Genomic DNA, 17,863 nt, shown 5'->3' with positions numbered 1-17,863 from the left:
TATTCTACCATAGCACTTTTTTTTTTTAACATCTTTTTTGGAGTAAAATTGCTTTACAATAGTGTGTTACTTTCTGCTTTATAACAAAGTGAATCAGTTATACATATACATATGTTCCCATATCTCTTCCCTCTTGCGTCTCCCTCCCTCCCACCCTCCCTATCCCACCCCTCTAGGTGGTCAAAAACCACCTAGCTGATCTCCCTGTGCTACGTAGCAGCTTCCCACTAGCTTTCTATTTTACATTTGGTAGTGTATATATGTCCATGCCAGTCTCTCACTTTGTCCCAGCTTACCCTTCCCCCTCCCCGTGTCCTCAAGTCCATTCTCTAGTAGGTCTGCATCTTTATTCCTGTCCTGCCCCTAGGTTCTTCATAACATTTTTTTGTTTTTTGGATTCCATATAGTCAGAAAGAGAAAAACAAATACCATAGTATTTTATGTGTATCTCTTGTAGTTGTTTATAATTTTCCACATAGAATTAAAGTTACTTATATGTAGATATTGTCCTCACTTTAGTTTACACTATAAACTTCTTGAATATAGGAGCTCTGTTTGATATATCTTTTTAAACATTTCTATTGTGAAATATATCTTATACAGAAAAGTATATAACAGAAATGTACATGAACGCTTTGATTTTAGGAGCTATGTTTGACTTACCTTTTTTAACATTTTTACTGTGAGACAGGCATGTATATTTTTAAGTGCATAAAACATCTAGTTTTAGTTTAATAATAGCAAACTCCAATATATCCACCACCTAAGTCAAGAATAGAGCAGCAGCCTCTGTACATCCACTCCCATACATTTGTGTCTGTTTGCGGTGTGCTTTCTTTTTACATAACAATAGAAAAATGGCTGAAAGATTTGAAAAAAAAAGAAACACGTGTGTTTAGTTTCATCAGTAATCAAGGAAATGCAAATTAAGACAACAATAAGAAAACACTGACCTCTCTCCAAACTGGCATAATTTAAAACCCCAGTTATACCAAGTGTTGGCAGTGGGAATTCACACACTGTTGATGGGAGTATAAATTGGCACAATCACTTTGGAAAATAACACATTTTATTCAGTAAAGTTGAAACTGTATATAGGCTATGATTCAGCAATTACACTTTAAAATAGATACACTCTAGAGAACTGAAGGCATATGTGCACTGACATACATGACAAAAATGTTCACATCAGCCTTGTTCATCTTTACCCCAAACCAGAGATAAACCAAATTAACATGAACAATAGACTGGAAAATTAAATTTTGTATTTTTCTATTGGGTTGTCTGACTTTTCTCACTGATCTGTAGAAAGTTTAAAACAAAAGCATTTTATACAAACACACGCACACTAACTTTTTGCTGATTAAATACACTACAGTAATCTTATCCATCCCCGCCCCCCTCAACTAACACACACACATACCTTGCTTGTGAAATAATCACAGACCAACCGCTGAGAAATCCCATGTTATGAATAGGAGGTAGGACTCTAGGGCTTGGATCTGCATAGCTGAGTGGTGGTATCCTACAGAAGTCTCTCTGTAAAAGCATGACTTCTTCTAGAAACAATAAATGCTGGAGAGGGTGTGGAAAAAAGGGAACACTCTTACACTGCTGATGGGAATGTGAATTGGTACAGCCACTATGGAGAACAGTATGGAGGTTCCTTAAAAAACTACAAATAGAACTACCATATGACCCAGCAATCCCACTACTGGGCCTATACCCTGAGAAAACCATAATTCAAAAAGAGTCATGTATCAAAATGTTCATTGCAGCTCTATTTACAATAGCCCAGAGTTGGAAACAACCTAAGTGGCCATCATAGGATGAATGGATAAAAAAGATGTGGCACATATATACAATGGAATATTACTCAGCCATAAAAAGAAACAAAATTGAGCTATTTGTAGTGAGGTGGATGGACCTAGAGTCTGTCATATAGAGTGAAGTAAGTCAGAAAGAGAAAGACAAATACCGTATGCTAACACATATATATGGAATCTAAGAAAAAAAAAATGTCATGAAGAACCTAGGGGCAAGACGGGAATAAAGACACAGACCTATGAGAGAATGGACCTGAGGATATGGGGAGGGGGAAGGGTAAGCTGTGACAAAGTGAGAGAGAGGCATGGACATATATACACTACCAAACGTAAGGTAGATAGCTAGTGGGAAGCAGCCGCATAGCACAGGGAGATCAGCTCAGTGCTTTGTGACCGTCTGGAGGTGTGGGATAGGGAGGGTGGAAGGGAGGGAGACGCAAGAAGGAAGAGATATGGGAACATATGTATATGTATAACTGATTCACTTTGTTATAAAGCAGAAACTAACACACCATTGTAAAGCAATTATACTCTAATAAAGATGTTAAAAAAAAAAAAAAAGCATGATTTCTCTGTGGGGACACAGTTGTTCCCATAAGCCCAGGCTCTTCACTTTGATGGGAAGGAGTCTTAATTGACTAGAAGTAATGGACTGAGGAGTTGGTGATTTACCTACTTCTAATCTGAATAGTTTATTTTCTTACAAGTTCCTGCCAACAGAAGATCCTGCCATATGCAATGTCATCTCCACACCTGAGTTCAGACGGGTCCCTATAGGTCAGGAACTCCCCCACTCAGCTCTGCTTATAATAGAATTACCAGCAGCAATAATGTCCTTAGAACAAGGGTGGCAATTTTTAATATCTCATTTGACCCTCATAACACCCTTGAGGAAGGCATGGCTGGTGCTTTTATCTCCACTTTGATGAGGAGGAACTTGGCTCAAAGCTAAGTGGCTTGTGCCAATCTCAGAACCAGTAAGTGGTAGAGTTTTGATTAGAATCCAAGTCTCCTGTCTCGGAATTCTGGACTCCCTGTATCATCTCTTCAGATTCTGGCTCAAGGTCCACCTCCTCCAGGGAGCTTTTTCCACCCACAGTATTCTTTCTCATCTCTGAAGAGTTCTAAATATTATTTTCTATACTACTCACTTGACAATAATCACAAATGCCTTGAGTGGTCATCTATCTTGAAGTATGTGCCTTGTTCCACTGCACTATTTGCAAGCTTCTCCTGAAGCAGGAACAATGTAGTCTATTACTGGTTCCTTCACAGCCTCACACCATGCCTTTCCTGCAGCTTGTGCCCAGTAAGGATTGGCTGGGGCTTGGCTATCCCCATGGGATGCAGCATTCAAAGAGCCAATTCCAACTATCAAGACTGATATGCCCTGATCGATGCATATTTCATAGAATATAGGAAAAATTCCTGCCAACAAAGTTGTTGAACACTGAGTCATGAATCTCAAAGTGCATTACATTGGTCACCACATATGCAGGAGGATTTGCACCATATATGCACCATACATGCAGGAGGATTTGCTTTGTTGAAGTAGAAATTATACCTCATATTCTTAAATGTGTTTGGATTCTGCAGCATGCCTTTCCACACAGCAGGGACATATCATGAAAGACTGTCTTTAAATGATTTATACATCAAATAAGTCGTCTATTGAAATTTACTGAAATACAAGGCTACTTTTTTTTCTCAGAGAATTGGGCAGGAAAGCAAGACTTATGTTCAAATCTGGGCTCCTCTTGCTACTGCTAGGCAAGTAAGATTTTCAAAGAGTTCATTTCTTCAACTGCAAAACTGGAGCACAAAAATCTGTCTCCTAGTGAACAAATGAAAGTAAAAATGTCTTTTGATACATCAAGAACTTTATAGAAAGTAAAGGATGAATAAGAGTCAAGGAAGATTTGGTTCGTGGGAGGTTAAGCAAGTTAAACTGTGGGAATCAGGGTTTTCAATTGTAAAATGAGAGAACTGGTATAGGTTATTTTTAAAGACTCTTTCTTGGCTAAAGAGTCTATGACTCTGTAACGTTGGCTTCAATCGTCCAGGACTCTTAATATTTTAATTTTTCTTTCCATATACATAAAAGCTAAACAAATAATTTCATGCACAAAGGGAGACTCCTATTTAAAATAATTCAATCATGAATCCTTTTTAAAAAGGATAATCGACCCTGATGTAAATAATTATCCTTATATATGTGTTTTCACATTCTGTTTTTGGACGTTTCAGGAAGGAAGTCTTCCTGTGCTTTTACTGTGCTAACTTGAGCTAACTTGAGGGTGGGTGTTGTTAAAAACCAAATGAGCATTTTGTCTCCATTTGAGAGATTTCCCATGTGGACGTGAAAAGTTCCCCATGGTAATTTGTATTCTGTAAATTGATGTCTTACTGGCAACAAGACATCTCCTTCTGAGCAGCTTATGTAAATGAATACTCACGTGATGTCAGATTGAAATGTGTCTGCTGTAGGACTGGGAGGTTGGAGGACAGGAAATTAAACAATGAATGGATATAAAGGCTTGGACGTGGATGGGGTGGACAGAGTGGGGGAGCTCAGGAGCCAAAAGTGGGAAGTACAAGAACAGAGAAGTGAGAGCTATTGCAGGACTCTCAGCTGTATAAATCATGCATGCATTATGATGGGCATGTTTGCATACTTTATTTCATGGTATCTTCACAGTTTATCCTGTATGTTGGGTTCAAAGAGATCAAATGACTTTCTCAAGGTCACACAACTGATAAGAAGGGTAAGAATCTTCACCCAGCTCTTGATACTAGAACTAGGACCTTCATACCCATTTGCAGTCAACTCTAGTGCTAGTTTGAGATGACTTCAAAAGAAAACGTAATATGTAGTCATTAGGTCTTTAACTCTTAGAAGATCCACATACTTTTCTGCCTAAACTGGGATATAGAGGCAGAAAGAAACATGCCCAGAAACACACCTTACTAGGTACTGTAACAGTTTTAATATAAAAACTATAGACTTTAATTTTTCATAGGGATCTTACTGCTTAGTGGTGAGGGAAGTTCTTGCTCGGGCTGAAGATGGAAAGAGGTTGAGGAAAAAAGGAAGAAAAAGAGGAAGAGGAGAAGGGAAAAGAGGAGCAGGAAGAAGAGGAAAAGGAGTTAATGATATCTATCAAGTAGGAAAAGAAGCTGAGCTCTGAGTGGAACACACTTAATGCTCGGACAGATGCTTCCCAGACTCATCTCCAAATCTGGGTACCTTGAGCTCTGTAACTTCTATAAGTCACGAGAAGGACTCCTTGGTGAAGTGGATCCTGGCCATTCAAGGTTGTTCTTCTGTGTGTTACTGGAAAATCCTCACTGCTAAGGCAGGGAGGGGGGAGGATGGCTGAGGCAAGTCTAGGTTGTCAAGGCCTTGGATCCAGAAGAAGCTCCCAATCCCTTTAGGTGATGGTGACCATGTGCTTGAGAAAGTTTTTCCTACAGGTCAGCCTAATGTCCCTCTTTGCTTCTCTCTCCACAAGACCCATGATCAACCCTCTTCAGACCAAGGCTGCCCTGTGCGTAATGGAGTTTGATCATCTCGAAACTAATATGACCTTCTAAGCTCCCTGATTTAGCCCACCAAGATTTCTGGTTTTCACATTTAAGATAAAAAAAAAATTGTTTTTAGAGATCTTGAAATCATGAAATATGTGGCAGCGTAGACTAATCGTAGCTGTAAACATCAAGCAGTTGATATGTGAGAAGTGAAATGAATCACCGCTCCCTTCCCACCCACACACATCCGCTCACACAACTTAGCTCAGGAAACAAGACCTGAAGGTAGACTTGTGTTGTGCACCATCAGGCCATTCCCATCTTAAGAAGTACACTAACACAGGCTTTTTAATTTTTGCTGCATCTAATTACAGAACATCTGAATAGAACAGGGATCCAGAGGTGAACTGAATTTTTGAAAAAACAGAAGCAAGGAGGGCACAAAAATCTATTGTGTGAATTCATAATAGATCCACCAAACTTAAGGATGACGAGAAATGCAAGCATGTAATTCAGAAGACAAATATCCCTTCTCAAGGCCCCTGGAAAAAAAGTTTTTTCTTTAAACCTTCTGTAAGTTTTGGTTATTATGTTAGACCAAGGCCAAAAGCATAGAACAGAGTGCAGGAACTCTAAAAAGGGATATACTTATTCAGGTTAAAGTTTAAACAATTTATCTAAGGAAACATACATACACAAGGTGGCTTATTGTTTTCTACCAAAGTTGTCCTAACACTTTAACAGAAGGAGATGGAGAAGACAAAAGTACACAATCTATGAGTGAGGACGGGAATGAGAGTGGGCACAGAAGGATCGGGGTTAGAAGGATTTCATACTGGGTCACCTGACTCTTGGTCCAGTGCCTTGTCCTTTCAATTACAACCTTCTTTGAGACGTTATTAAAAATATTGAAACATCGTTTGTCAGCATTAGACACTTTAACTTTCAAACTCACGGATCAAAGAAACGAAAAGCATAAGGCTGTGCCTTCCAGTTGACAACTATTATTCAATGAAGATGTAGTCCTTACACCACGTTTTAATAACAAATGGAAAATTTTTTCCAATTAAAATAGGGAGAGGGAAAGTCAGTGCACTCAATTTATGCTTTGATCTTCTGCTTTAAACCGTGTCGGGAAACTAATGCAGGAAAGAGTTTAAACATCCCAGGGTGTTGTTCACTAAATATAAGGTTATTTTTCTGAGTGAGACATTTCAAAGGGCTGCTTTTTTTTTTTTTACCACTTTTCCTAACAGCAGAAGTAACCACTGTTCTTGGAGAAGAAAGAAATGAAATCTGCCAAACCTCAAAAGTTGAGGTGGCATCTAGGTCTGGGGGGAAGGTTTATCCCTTAGTTACCTGCCTACTTCCTACTCACACTTAAAGACTGGGAATTAAGTTTGTTGAGTATTTTCCAGAGAGTATGTTTCACTTCTTTGTTCCTAAGACTGTAGACCAAGGGGTTCAGCATGGGAATCACCACCGTGTAAAACACAGATGCTATTTTGTCCATGTCCATGGACTGGGTGGAGCTGGGCTGTAAGTACATGAAGATGATTGTTCCATAGAAAATGGAGATGGCCGTGAGATGGGACGCACAGGTGGAGAAGGCTTTCTTCCTTCCTTCCGCAGAACGCCTCCGTCAAACGGCCATGTATATGAAGAAGTAAGAGATGAGGATGACCAAGAGGGTGAAAAAGACATTGAAGCCCACGACAAAGAAGGCCACCAGCTTGCTCATGCCTGTGTTGGAGCACGAGAGAGCCAGGAGTGGAGGGACTTCACAGAAAAAGTGATTCATCTCATTTGAACCACAGAAGGAGAGTCTGAAGGTGTCTGCTGAGTGGATGCAGGCATTGAGGAAGCCACAGGCATTGAGGAAGCCACAGACATAGGAGCCCATCCTCAGGAGGGCATACACACCTGCTATCATGGTGCTGGTGTAATGAAGGGGCCTACACAGCACTGCACGGGGGTCACAGGCCGTGGAGGCCAGGAGGTAGCACTTGACGGTGGCAAAACCCACAAAGAAGAAGGACTGAGGAGCACATCCATTGTGGGAGATGAGTTTGTTTCCCGAGTGCAGTGCAGCCACCGTCTGGGGAGCTACGGCTAATGAGTGACCCGGATCGACAAAGGAAAGGTTGCTGAGGAAGAAGTACATTGGAGTGTGGAGGTGGGAGTCTGAGTAGATGACCAGCACCATCCCCCCGATTCCCAACCAAAGTGATGAGGTAGATGAACAAAAATACCAGGAGGAGGGGAACCTGGAGGTTGGGGTCATCTGTGAATCCCAAGAGGATGAACTCTGTTGCTTCTGTGCTATTCTCCACTGAGGTTAACTTCAATTTAGCCTGGCAATTAAAGGAGAGGAGCCAGTGAAACAGATGGAAGTATAGAGGGATGATATAAAAATAGAAAACTAAGATATATTGAGAAAGTACTCTGTGTAAGGCACCTGCTAGACCCTTCTATTACATTACAGCATTTACTCCTGTGAGATAAGTACTATTATGTCTACTTTCTTGGGAGCTTAATATTGACGAGAATAACCTAATTAGTAGGGGTCAGAGTTAAATTCACATCCTTATACTTCTGAACCCAATGTCCATACGCTCAGAGCTTGAATTATTCTACCTGTTTACATCATAGGAAACAAAATATGATATGTCTTGTAGCCTAGCTTTTAAGATTTTGTTTATTCCGTTTTTAAAAAATCAAAAAGAGAATAGCATGAAGTAAAAAGTATAAATCCCTCATTCCTTGTTTTTTTATTCTACTCCTAAGAGTATAGCCTCTACAGAGATTTCCCGTATGCCAATAGAATTATATGGTACTAAGCATAGTAAGAGCTTACTGTATGCCAGGCACTGCTCCAAGAGCTTTACTTGAAGTTAATTTATTTAATCCTCAAACCAACTCTTTGGGGTTGATCATATTAGTTTCCTCATTTTACACAAGGAGAAACTGTATAAATGTGTAAACTGTGCAAAATATACCCAAGGAGTATATACGATACTCTTATTTCAAAATGTTCACCTTTTCCAACAATGCCCCATGATATAAAATATGAAAATGGAGCTTTGCTTTTGACTTAGATTGTTTCCAGTTGTCAGTATATTTTATACTTGGTCTCTTTGTTCTGGCTACTATCGGCTCCTAAAATCTAGTAGCTTTTAGATGAAGACTGGAGAGCTATTATGATGAAATAATAGTAATAATAATAAGATGAAGAAGAAGGAGGGGGTGTAGGAGGAGGAAGGGGGGAGGAGGAAGAAGAGGAAGAAGGAGAAGAAAAAAGAGAAGAAGAAGGAGAAGAAGAGAAGAAGAGAAAAATATCGCCCAAAGTCACATAACTGGTAAGTCTTGAAAGTGGAATTAAAACCTTGGTCTCTCTGATATCAAATCCAAAGCTCTTAACCACAGTTTTAATGTCTTTAGAAGTTTATCCCTCAACAGTAATTCAATTGCATTTTATCTTTATATATTTAAATTGAGATTATACCTCTCCACTTCCTATCAGAAGTCTTTGTTATTGATCCTGATTACAATTAAGTTCTCCCTTCTCTGCTCTCCCAAAGCACTTGAGACCTGAGTGATTCGCACAATTAGCTGAGCAACCGCCCAGCCTACCATGACCCCTTGATCACACACCTAAATATTGGTGAATTAATTAGAACATCAATAGCAAAGTGTTTAAACATTTTTCATGCTAACTAACCCCACCACAAACAGCTTCTTGTTCTCTTGTCTAGCTGGGTCCACCTTTTCTGCCAACATATTAGCTAAGACTCGTAGTATAAAAAATATTCAGAATTAACAGTGAGACTGGGGCTGGGCAGGCCTGGAGCAAGACTTGTGTCCTAATTCTAGTGACCTGTCTCTCTCGCCTATTGTTTTCCCTCAGTCTGATGTGCCTTATAGGTTTTTCCTGTCCCCGGTGGCAGAATGGGTGACAACAGTCTCTGACAGAGGAAGAGAGAAAGGGGAAAAAGAAGGGATTTAAGGGAGAAAAGGCTTCAGCTCTGCCTGACCTTGGTTATCTGCAAGTGCAGTGATCAGATTGGTAAGGAGCCTTTTTTATACCACAAATGGAGACAGCCCAGCCTGTCATGTTCAGATGACGATTACACACACACGAGTGTCGCAGCTGGTATCACAAGACTGGCTCAGCCAGTTTGGAAATGCTATTGGTCAGGAAGCATGATAAAACTCCAGTCCTGGTTTCCATTTTCCACCTTTATAAACAGTGCTCCAGGGAATACCCTTGTAGATGTCCTCTCATGCCCCTTTCTTTTTCCTTAAGATAAATTCCTAGCATTTTATATTTTTTTCCTTCTTTTGCTTATTGACAGATTTCCATTCAGTAATGTGTCAATTAACTTTCCAACCAGCAGCTCTTTCATTACATTTAGCCAGTCCTTCTTTTTTCTTTTTTTCCTTTCGACTTTTGTCATGTGTGTGTACTCTATAATTTAGCAGACACAATATCCTATCATCTATGACAGGCAGTTTCCTGATATATATTAGGAACCTGGGACCTCTTAACTGCAATATCTGTACAAAGCCCCAGGGCAGGACCCATCAACCTCATCACTATTAACATTACGTGCTGGATTAAAAAAAGAATGAAATAATGCCATTTGCAGCAACACGGATGGACCTAGAGCTTGTCATACTGAGTGAAGAAAGTCAGACAGAAAAAGACAAATATCACATGGTATCGCTTATACGTGGAATCTTTAAAAATGGTACAAATGAACTTATTTACAGAACAGAATTAGAGTCACAAATGTAGAAAGCAAACTTTCGGTTACCAAGGGGGAAACACGGAGGGGGAGGGATAAATTGGGAGATTGGGATTGACATATACATGCTACTATATATAAAATAGGTAAGTAAATAAGGACCAACTGTATAACAGAGAACTCTATTCAATACTCTGTAATGACCTATATGAGAAAAGAACCTAAAAAAGAGTGGATATATGTATAACTGATTCACTTTGCTGTGCAGCAGAATCTAACACAACATTGTAAATCAACTATACTCCAATAAAAATTAATTTAAGAAAAACATTATGGGCTGGACAGTTCTTTGGTTGCAGGCGGGGGTGAGGCAGGGGAAAGGCTGTCCAGTGCATTGTGGGAGCTTTAGCAGTATCCCTGGCCTCTATCCACTAGAAGCCAGGAGCATACTCCCTTCCCCAGCTGTGACAAACAACAACGTCTCCAGATACTGCCAAGTGTCCCAGACGTCCACAGGGTCATCCCTGGTGGAGAACCACTGTTCTAGAGATTATAAAACTCTATTTGTGTTCATGGTTTACTAAGTCACAATTCCATGAGTTATGTATATTATATATTTTACAGCATACACATATATTACAGACCCATATTCATGTGTAGATGTATATATATGAAGAAACTGAGACTTGGTGAGATAAAGCAGTTAGTTCAAGATCTAGTATTCCAGCCAATTATTGCTGCTCATTGGTGGGGGAGCCTAGGATGGGAGAACTGCTTGCCAAGTACTGTGGTCCTTCAACTAAAGAGATACTCACCTTCCTATTTCATAAACCAACCTCTTCCCCAACACAAGGTAGGGTAAACGACGCAGAAAAACTCCAAAAATGAAAGGCAGCTGACTTCTGAATTCTATTCCAAAACATCTTCTCAAATGCTTATTTAATCCATTTTCACGGTTAATACTGACCACCCAATTATACGTACCTAAGCTGTAGGTCTGATTTCTAACAGTTATCATGCACTCCCTATGTTGAATTGCCCCAGACTGCCATCTTCATATACTATCAATTAACCTTCAAAGTATTTCTGTGTTCTCTTGATGGGCAACACTTTCTATTATGCATTGTGTCACTATTAATAAATGTGTCTGGATCCAGAGCAGCAAAGAGAACTTGGAGTCAGGGCAGAGAGAGGAAAGCTTTGCTTTGCCCGGCACCACCCCTGAAGGCCTGAATCTAAATCCCATTGCTGCCACTGCTGCTGTGTTCCCTCCCACCAAAGTCCTACAAAGGCCAAGCTTTTCTGCATAGGCCTAAAATAAATATCAGAAAAAAAGTAGACATTTAAAGAAAATATTTAAAGGTAGCCTGTGATCAACTGCTTTATTTAATAAATAACAAATATGAGGGAATTCCCTGGCGGTCTGTGGTTAAGACTATGCACTTTTACTGCCGAGGGCCCGGGTTCGATCCCTGGTCAGGGAATTAAGATCCCACAAGCCGTGTGGCGTGGCTAAATAAATAAATAACAAATAAGAAAGTGTGTTGAAAACTGAAAACCATTAAAACTTCAAGGATTGGGGCTTCCCTGGTGGCGCAGTGGTTGAGAGTCCGCCTGCCGATGCAGAGGACACGGGTTCGTGCCCCGGTCCGGGAGGATCCCACGTGCCGCGGAGCGGCTGGGCCCGTGAGCCATGGCCGCTGAGCCTGCGCGTCCGGAGCCTGTGCTCCGCAGCGGGAGAGGCCGCAAACAGTGAGGGGCCCGCGTACCGCAAAAAAAAAAAAAAACCAAAACAAACAAACAAAAAAACTTCAAGGATTAAGGAATTATAAAAGTAGAAACCACCAAGATAGATAATCTGAAAATAAAAGTGTTATCAAAATTGTTTCTAAAGGTGTTTGAAGAACCACCCTCAGCCATCACATCCCATTGGGGGATTTCCAAAAGAAGAATCTCAACGGAAAACCGTAAGACTAAATTCCACGAAAAAAGAGACAATAAAGAATTAAGGAAGATAAAATATGAGAAAATCTAGCCACTGTGTGGTCTATGGTGGATGCTCAATACAAACTAATTTATCTTTTCATTAAACTATCCGTCAATCAATAGAAAACAAACTTATGGTTACCAAAGGGGAAAGGAGGTGGGGGAGGGATAAATTAGGAGTTTGGGATTAACAGATACAAAATATAAAATATTTATCTCTATATAAAATAGATAAATGACAAGGTCATATATATTTATATATTATATATACATATATATATTATATATAATATATGTATCTATAACTGAATCATTTTGCTGTATACCAGAAACTGGCACAACATTGTAAATCAACTATACTTCAACAAAAAAATATTTTGAAAAACTATTGGTCAGTCCTATGAACTTGAGTCCCAGACTTTATTAACACCAGCTGGTAGCAGCATTCTACCTAGAAATGACTGTCAGTTTCTGTTTAAGAAAAGATGACCCAAAAATTACCTAGGAGAGGTTCACTGTCTCAGTTTTTCATGTGGCAGAGGAAAGTGGGGAAAATGGAACTGAGTCCTTTTTTTATACCTACTTCTGAGCCCCTTTCTCCTTAAAAAAAACCCCATTATTTTTACCCACAGTACGAAGAATGTTGAAAAAAAAAAAAAGTCAGGGAAAACATACCTAGTTCCTTGGTAATTCTGAGACCTTAATTCGTAACTGCCTTCAACTACGGGGGTTTTGAAGCCTGCAAAGGAAAAGAAAAGCTGTTCAGAAAAGACCTCAGATTTCAAAGCGTAGAAGATTTCCTGAGGCTACGAAGTAAGTGTAAAAGCAGTTCAGCTGCGATTGCAGTTGCTTCAGAGCTTGAGAGGTACCACACTGTATGAGAGGCCTGGAATCATCCAGAAGCTGGCATCTACGTAGATGTGGGAGCCTCTGGAGGGGCTCAACCCCAATCCAGAGCTCAGTAACATGCAAACGAGTGATCAAAACACCACTTTCTTAGATTCCATATATATGTGTTAGCATATGGTATTTGTTTCTCTCTTTCTGACTTACTGCACTCTGTATGACAGCCTCTAGGTCCATCCACCTCACTACAAATAACTCAATTTCGTTTTTTTTTATGGCTGGGTAATATTCCATTGTATATATGTGCCACATCTTCTTTATCCATTCATCTGTCGATGGACACTTAGGTTGCTTCCATGTCCTGGCTATTGTAAATAGAGCTGCAATGAACATTGTGGTACATGACTCTTTTTGAATTATGCTTTTCTCAGGGTACATGCCCAGTAGTGGGATTGCTGGGTCTTATGGTAGTTCTAATTTTAGTTTTTTAAGGAACCTCCATACTGTTCTCCATAGTGGCTGTATCAATTTACATTCCCACCTAGGGGCAAGACGGGAATAAAAATGCAGACCTACTAGAGAATGGACTTGAGGATATGAGGAGGGGGAAGGGTAAGCTGGGAGAAAGTGAGAGAGTGGCATGGACATACATATACACTACCAAATGTAAAATAGATACCTAGTGGGAAGCAGCCACATAGCACAGGGAGATCTGCTCGGTGCTTTGTGACCACCCAGAGGGGTGGGATAGGGAGGGTGAGAGGGAGGGAGACGCAAGAGGGAAGAGATATGGGAACATATGTATAGGTATAATTGATTCACTTTGTTATAAAGCAGAAACTAACACACCATTGTAAAGCAATTATACTCCAATAAAGATGTTAAAAAAAAGACAACTAAGAAAAAAAACAAAAAAAAACCCCCAAAAAACCCACCACTTTCCTGAGGGAATGAAACATTATTGTGATGTGGAAAGGCTTAAAGGCCCAGGGGGAGCTCCAGGCCTTCAAGCAAGGGCTAAAATGATTGGTGATCAAGTTCCATCAAAAATGCCTTCAAAGGAGCTGCAGGGTCCAGCCATCCCCACTCAGCCTATAGAAGACGTCCTGTGAGAATGTGGGATTTGGTACTTTCTCTAAGACTAAACGGGGAGAAATTTTCATTTTCATTTCATTTTTATTTAAAATTAAAATTTCTAATTTTCATTTTAATTTCATCTATATTTAAAATTAGAAATTAAATTTTCTAATTTTATTTTATTTTATTTATTTATTTTTTTGCGGTACGCGGGCCTCTCACTGTTGTGGCCTCTCCCGTTGTGGAGCACAGGCTCCAGACGCGCAGGCTCAGCAGCCATGGCTCACGGGTCCAGCTGCTCTGCGGCATGTGGGATCCTCCCGGACCGGGGCACGAACCTGCGTCCCCTGCATCGGCAGGCGGACTCCCAACCACTGCGCCACCAGGGAAGCCCAAAATTTCTAATTTTAAATACAGATGAGAGACTTCATCAAAATTTCCATTTGCCTAAATCCATCTCTAAGGAACCTCAAGTTACAAGGACTTTTATGGATCAAAACAGTTTCATGAAATTTTTTTCCAATCAACTTGATTTTAAATGCGCTTTAGCATGGAGCTTACAGGAAGCAGTCTTCTCTTCCAGCCCCTACTGAATGATCACATATTGGATGCTTCCTATGTTTCAGCCCTTGCTAAGTACTATATGAGTGTGTTTTTTCACTTACTGTTCACCCAACTCTATGAGAAATGTATTGATATTATCTTTCCAGTTTTACAGTTGTGAAAACTTCAGTATATACCTAACACCCTAATCTTGGTTTCTAATAATAATCTCCAATAAAAGGAACTCCTTGGAGAACTGACTGATTCCAAGACTAGAGCAAGGGATACAACACACAAACTTGGAGCAGCTTGTCACTCCAGGGAGTAAGGAGATGCTCAAGTCTGTCTGACTTAAAGTCTACATAGTTTTACACCGTGCTCTACTGCTCCTTTTGGGAATCAGTGTAGAAGAACAGGGCTGCTCTCAGAATCCAGAAAAGGGTCCTGCTTCCCACAGGGACTCACAAATGCATGTTCCAATAGAGTCAGCTACAAAAGTGAAGCTTATTTACAATTTTTCTTTTCCTTTTATAAAAAAATTTCTGTTAGAATAAATTTAAGTTTTTTTGGTAAAATAAGAAGTGGCCAAGTAAGTAGCAAGCTAGGTGTTAAGAGGCCAAGGATGTTTTTGCACCACTCTTCAAATTTTGTAGGATCTAATCTTCTGACCCACACATCCAACCCAAGGACTAGACTTTCCTCATTGTTATTTTATTTGATCACTACAACAACCAAAGGGAGGATGGAGAGAGAAAGAGGGAGAGAAAGGGGGAGAAAGATTAAAAAGAGAGGAGGAGGAGGAGGAGGAGGAGGGGAGGAGGGGGAGGAGGAGGGGGAGGAGAAGAAGAGGAAGAGGAAGAAGAAGAAGAAGAGAAAGAAGAAGAAGAAGGGGAGGAAGAAGAAGCAGAAGGGGAAGAGGAAGAAGAGGAAGGAGAAGAAGAGGAGGAAGAAGAAGAAGGAGAAGAAGGGGAGGAAGAAGAAGAAGAGAAGAAGAAGAAGAAGAAGAAGAAGAAGAAGAAGAAGAAGAAGAAGAAGAAGAAGAAGAAGAAGAAGGAGAAGAAGAAGAGGAGGAAGAAGAAGAAGAAGAAGAGAAGAAGAAGAAGAAGAAGAAGAAGAAGAAGAAGAAGAAGAAGAAGAAGAAGGAGAAGAAGAAGAGGAGGAGGAGGAAGAAGAGGAAGAAGAAGAAGAGGAAGAAGAGGAAGAGGAAGGAGGAGGAGGAGAAGGAGAAGGAGAAGGAGAAGAAGAAGGAGAAGAAGAAGAAGAAGAAGAAGAAGAAGAAGAAGAAGAAGAAGAAGAAGAAGAAGAAGAAGAAGAAGAAGAAGAGGAAGAGGAGGAGGAGGAAGAAGAAGAAGAAGAAGAAGAAGAAGAAGAAGAGGAAGAGGAGGAGGAGGAGGAAGAAGAAGAAGAAGAAGAAGAAGAAGAAGAAGAAGAAGAAGAAGAAGAAGAAGAAGAAGAAGAAGAAGAAGAAGAAGAAGAAGAAGAAGAAGAAGAAGAAGAAGAAAAGAGAAGAGGGAAGGGGAAGGGGGAGAAAGGAAAGAGAGAGAAGGAAAGAGAAAACTTCACCTTGTAGGTCCAACATCTAACAACTGTGACAATCTAGCCAAAACATCTGACTCTATAAAATAATTTAGTACTCTCCTTTATCTGCATTTAATATTCTAAAAAAATTAAACTTCTTAAAATGAAGATTATTAACATGGTAAAATGGAATAGTACTGGCTCTTGGCGAGTGAGAGACCCAGAATCAGCTGCTTACTAAACGGATAACTCATCATTTCCTCGTGCTCCTGGATTTATCTTCTTCCTCTTCCCTCTCAAAGGTTCTTCATTCCTATGGGGATACTTCTGCTTTGACTTCTGTGGCTCCTTCACCGTTGGGCTCCTCACAAGATCAAGCTGTGACTTCACCTTCAAATAAGTATACTTTGGGGTTTGAGAAAAATAAAGGGGAAGAAAGGGGCCAATTCTGACTTCGGGGTTAGTTCAAGGCCAGGTATCTCTGAGTTAATGCTGCCACCTTGCGGCCATTGCAAGCCTTTCCTGCGAGGGTTACAAGAAGAGTGAAGAAGCTACCAGTCCATCTAAAAAAGTTAGTTTTATGGACACATGGGATGTCAGCACCTTTTAAGACTTAAGAGATCACTAGGTGTTAAGGTACCCAAGACACCATGGCTCAGAGGTGATAAGTACAGTCCCTAGAGCTAGATGCACGGGTTCAAACCCCAGCTCTCCCACCACTGCCTGGATGGCTCAGACAAGTCACTTAGCCTCTCCATTCCTCTCTTTCTCATTATGGGATTGTTGTGAGAATTAAGTGAACAGATGTAAAGTACTTAGAATACTGAACACTGTATAACTATGTGTTATCTTGTAAATATATAATTTTATCGAGGAATAAACAGGTTCATAGAGATGAAGTGATCAGCCTAAAGCCACGCCGCTGATTAACAGCATAATTGAAACCCGTGCTCTAAGACTCCTGACTCATTTCCATCCATCAATTTCCCCAGAATTTCCCGAACTTCTCTTGAGTCCTCAGCCCCACTGAGGTATCTGCACTCTCCGCGGATGACATCATCTTCTTTACTAAGTTGGGGGCCACCTGATGTTAATGTCACATCAGCCACTCCATCTAAATTCAGGCTGCCTTCTGCCTTCCTAGCTCGGACCTTGCCCTCTTCTTTTCCCACCCCCTCCATCTATACCGTTGATACAATCTTTACTTACTCTTGTGAGATCTTTACTGTAGCAATTAGTCCCATCCTTCATACCTTCTCTTACTTGCTCTTAATCCATGTGTCCGCAAGCATGCTTAATTTACCTATCCTTTCCCCAAAACTCTCAAAAGGCTTTCTTCCACCCTAATAGACCCTTATGCTCTATGAATATCCCTCCTTCTACCCTTACAGTTATCATCTACATCATCTCCCATCCTATCCTCAGTCTACTGCACCATAGCCTCAACTATTTCCACCTCCATTCTAATGAAACAATATTTTTTTAACATCTTTATTGGAGTATAATTGCTTTACAATGGTGTTTTAGTTTCTGATTTATAACAAAGTGAATCAGTTATACATATACATATGTTCCCATATCTCTTCCCTCTTGCGTCTCCCTCCCTTCCACCCTCCCTATCCCACCCCTCCAGGCGGTCACAAAGCACAGAGCTGATCTCCCTGTGCTATGCGGCTGCTTCCCACTAGCTATCTATTTTACGTTTGGTAGTGTATATATGTCCATGCCTCTCTCTCGCTTTGTCACAGCTTACCCTTCCCCCTCCCCATATCTTCAAGTCCACTCTCTAGT

General features: G+C 40.4%; 1 protein-coding gene across 1 annotated transcript; it reads right to left on the bottom strand.

The window, feature by feature from the left end:
• Nucleotides 1–6,717: 6,717 nt before the first annotated feature.
• On the bottom strand, nucleotides 6,718–17,253 carry LOC115848552 (olfactory receptor 5B21). Its single transcript, XM_030849339.1, is given in 3 exon segments — nucleotides 6,718–7,563; nucleotides 7,565–7,708; nucleotides 17,032–17,253. Coding segments are annotated over 3 exon segments (1,212 nt in total).
• Nucleotides 17,254–17,863: the final 610 nt, after the last annotated feature.

This window comes from Globicephala melas, chromosome 8 (genome assembly GCF_963455315.2).
Source record: "Globicephala melas chromosome 8, mGloMel1.2, whole genome shotgun sequence".
Lineage (NCBI taxonomy): Eukaryota > Metazoa > Chordata > Mammalia > Artiodactyla > Delphinidae > Globicephala > Globicephala melas.
Note: the sequence above shows the minus strand (reverse complement) of the source record. Positions and strands in the feature narration are given on the sequence as shown.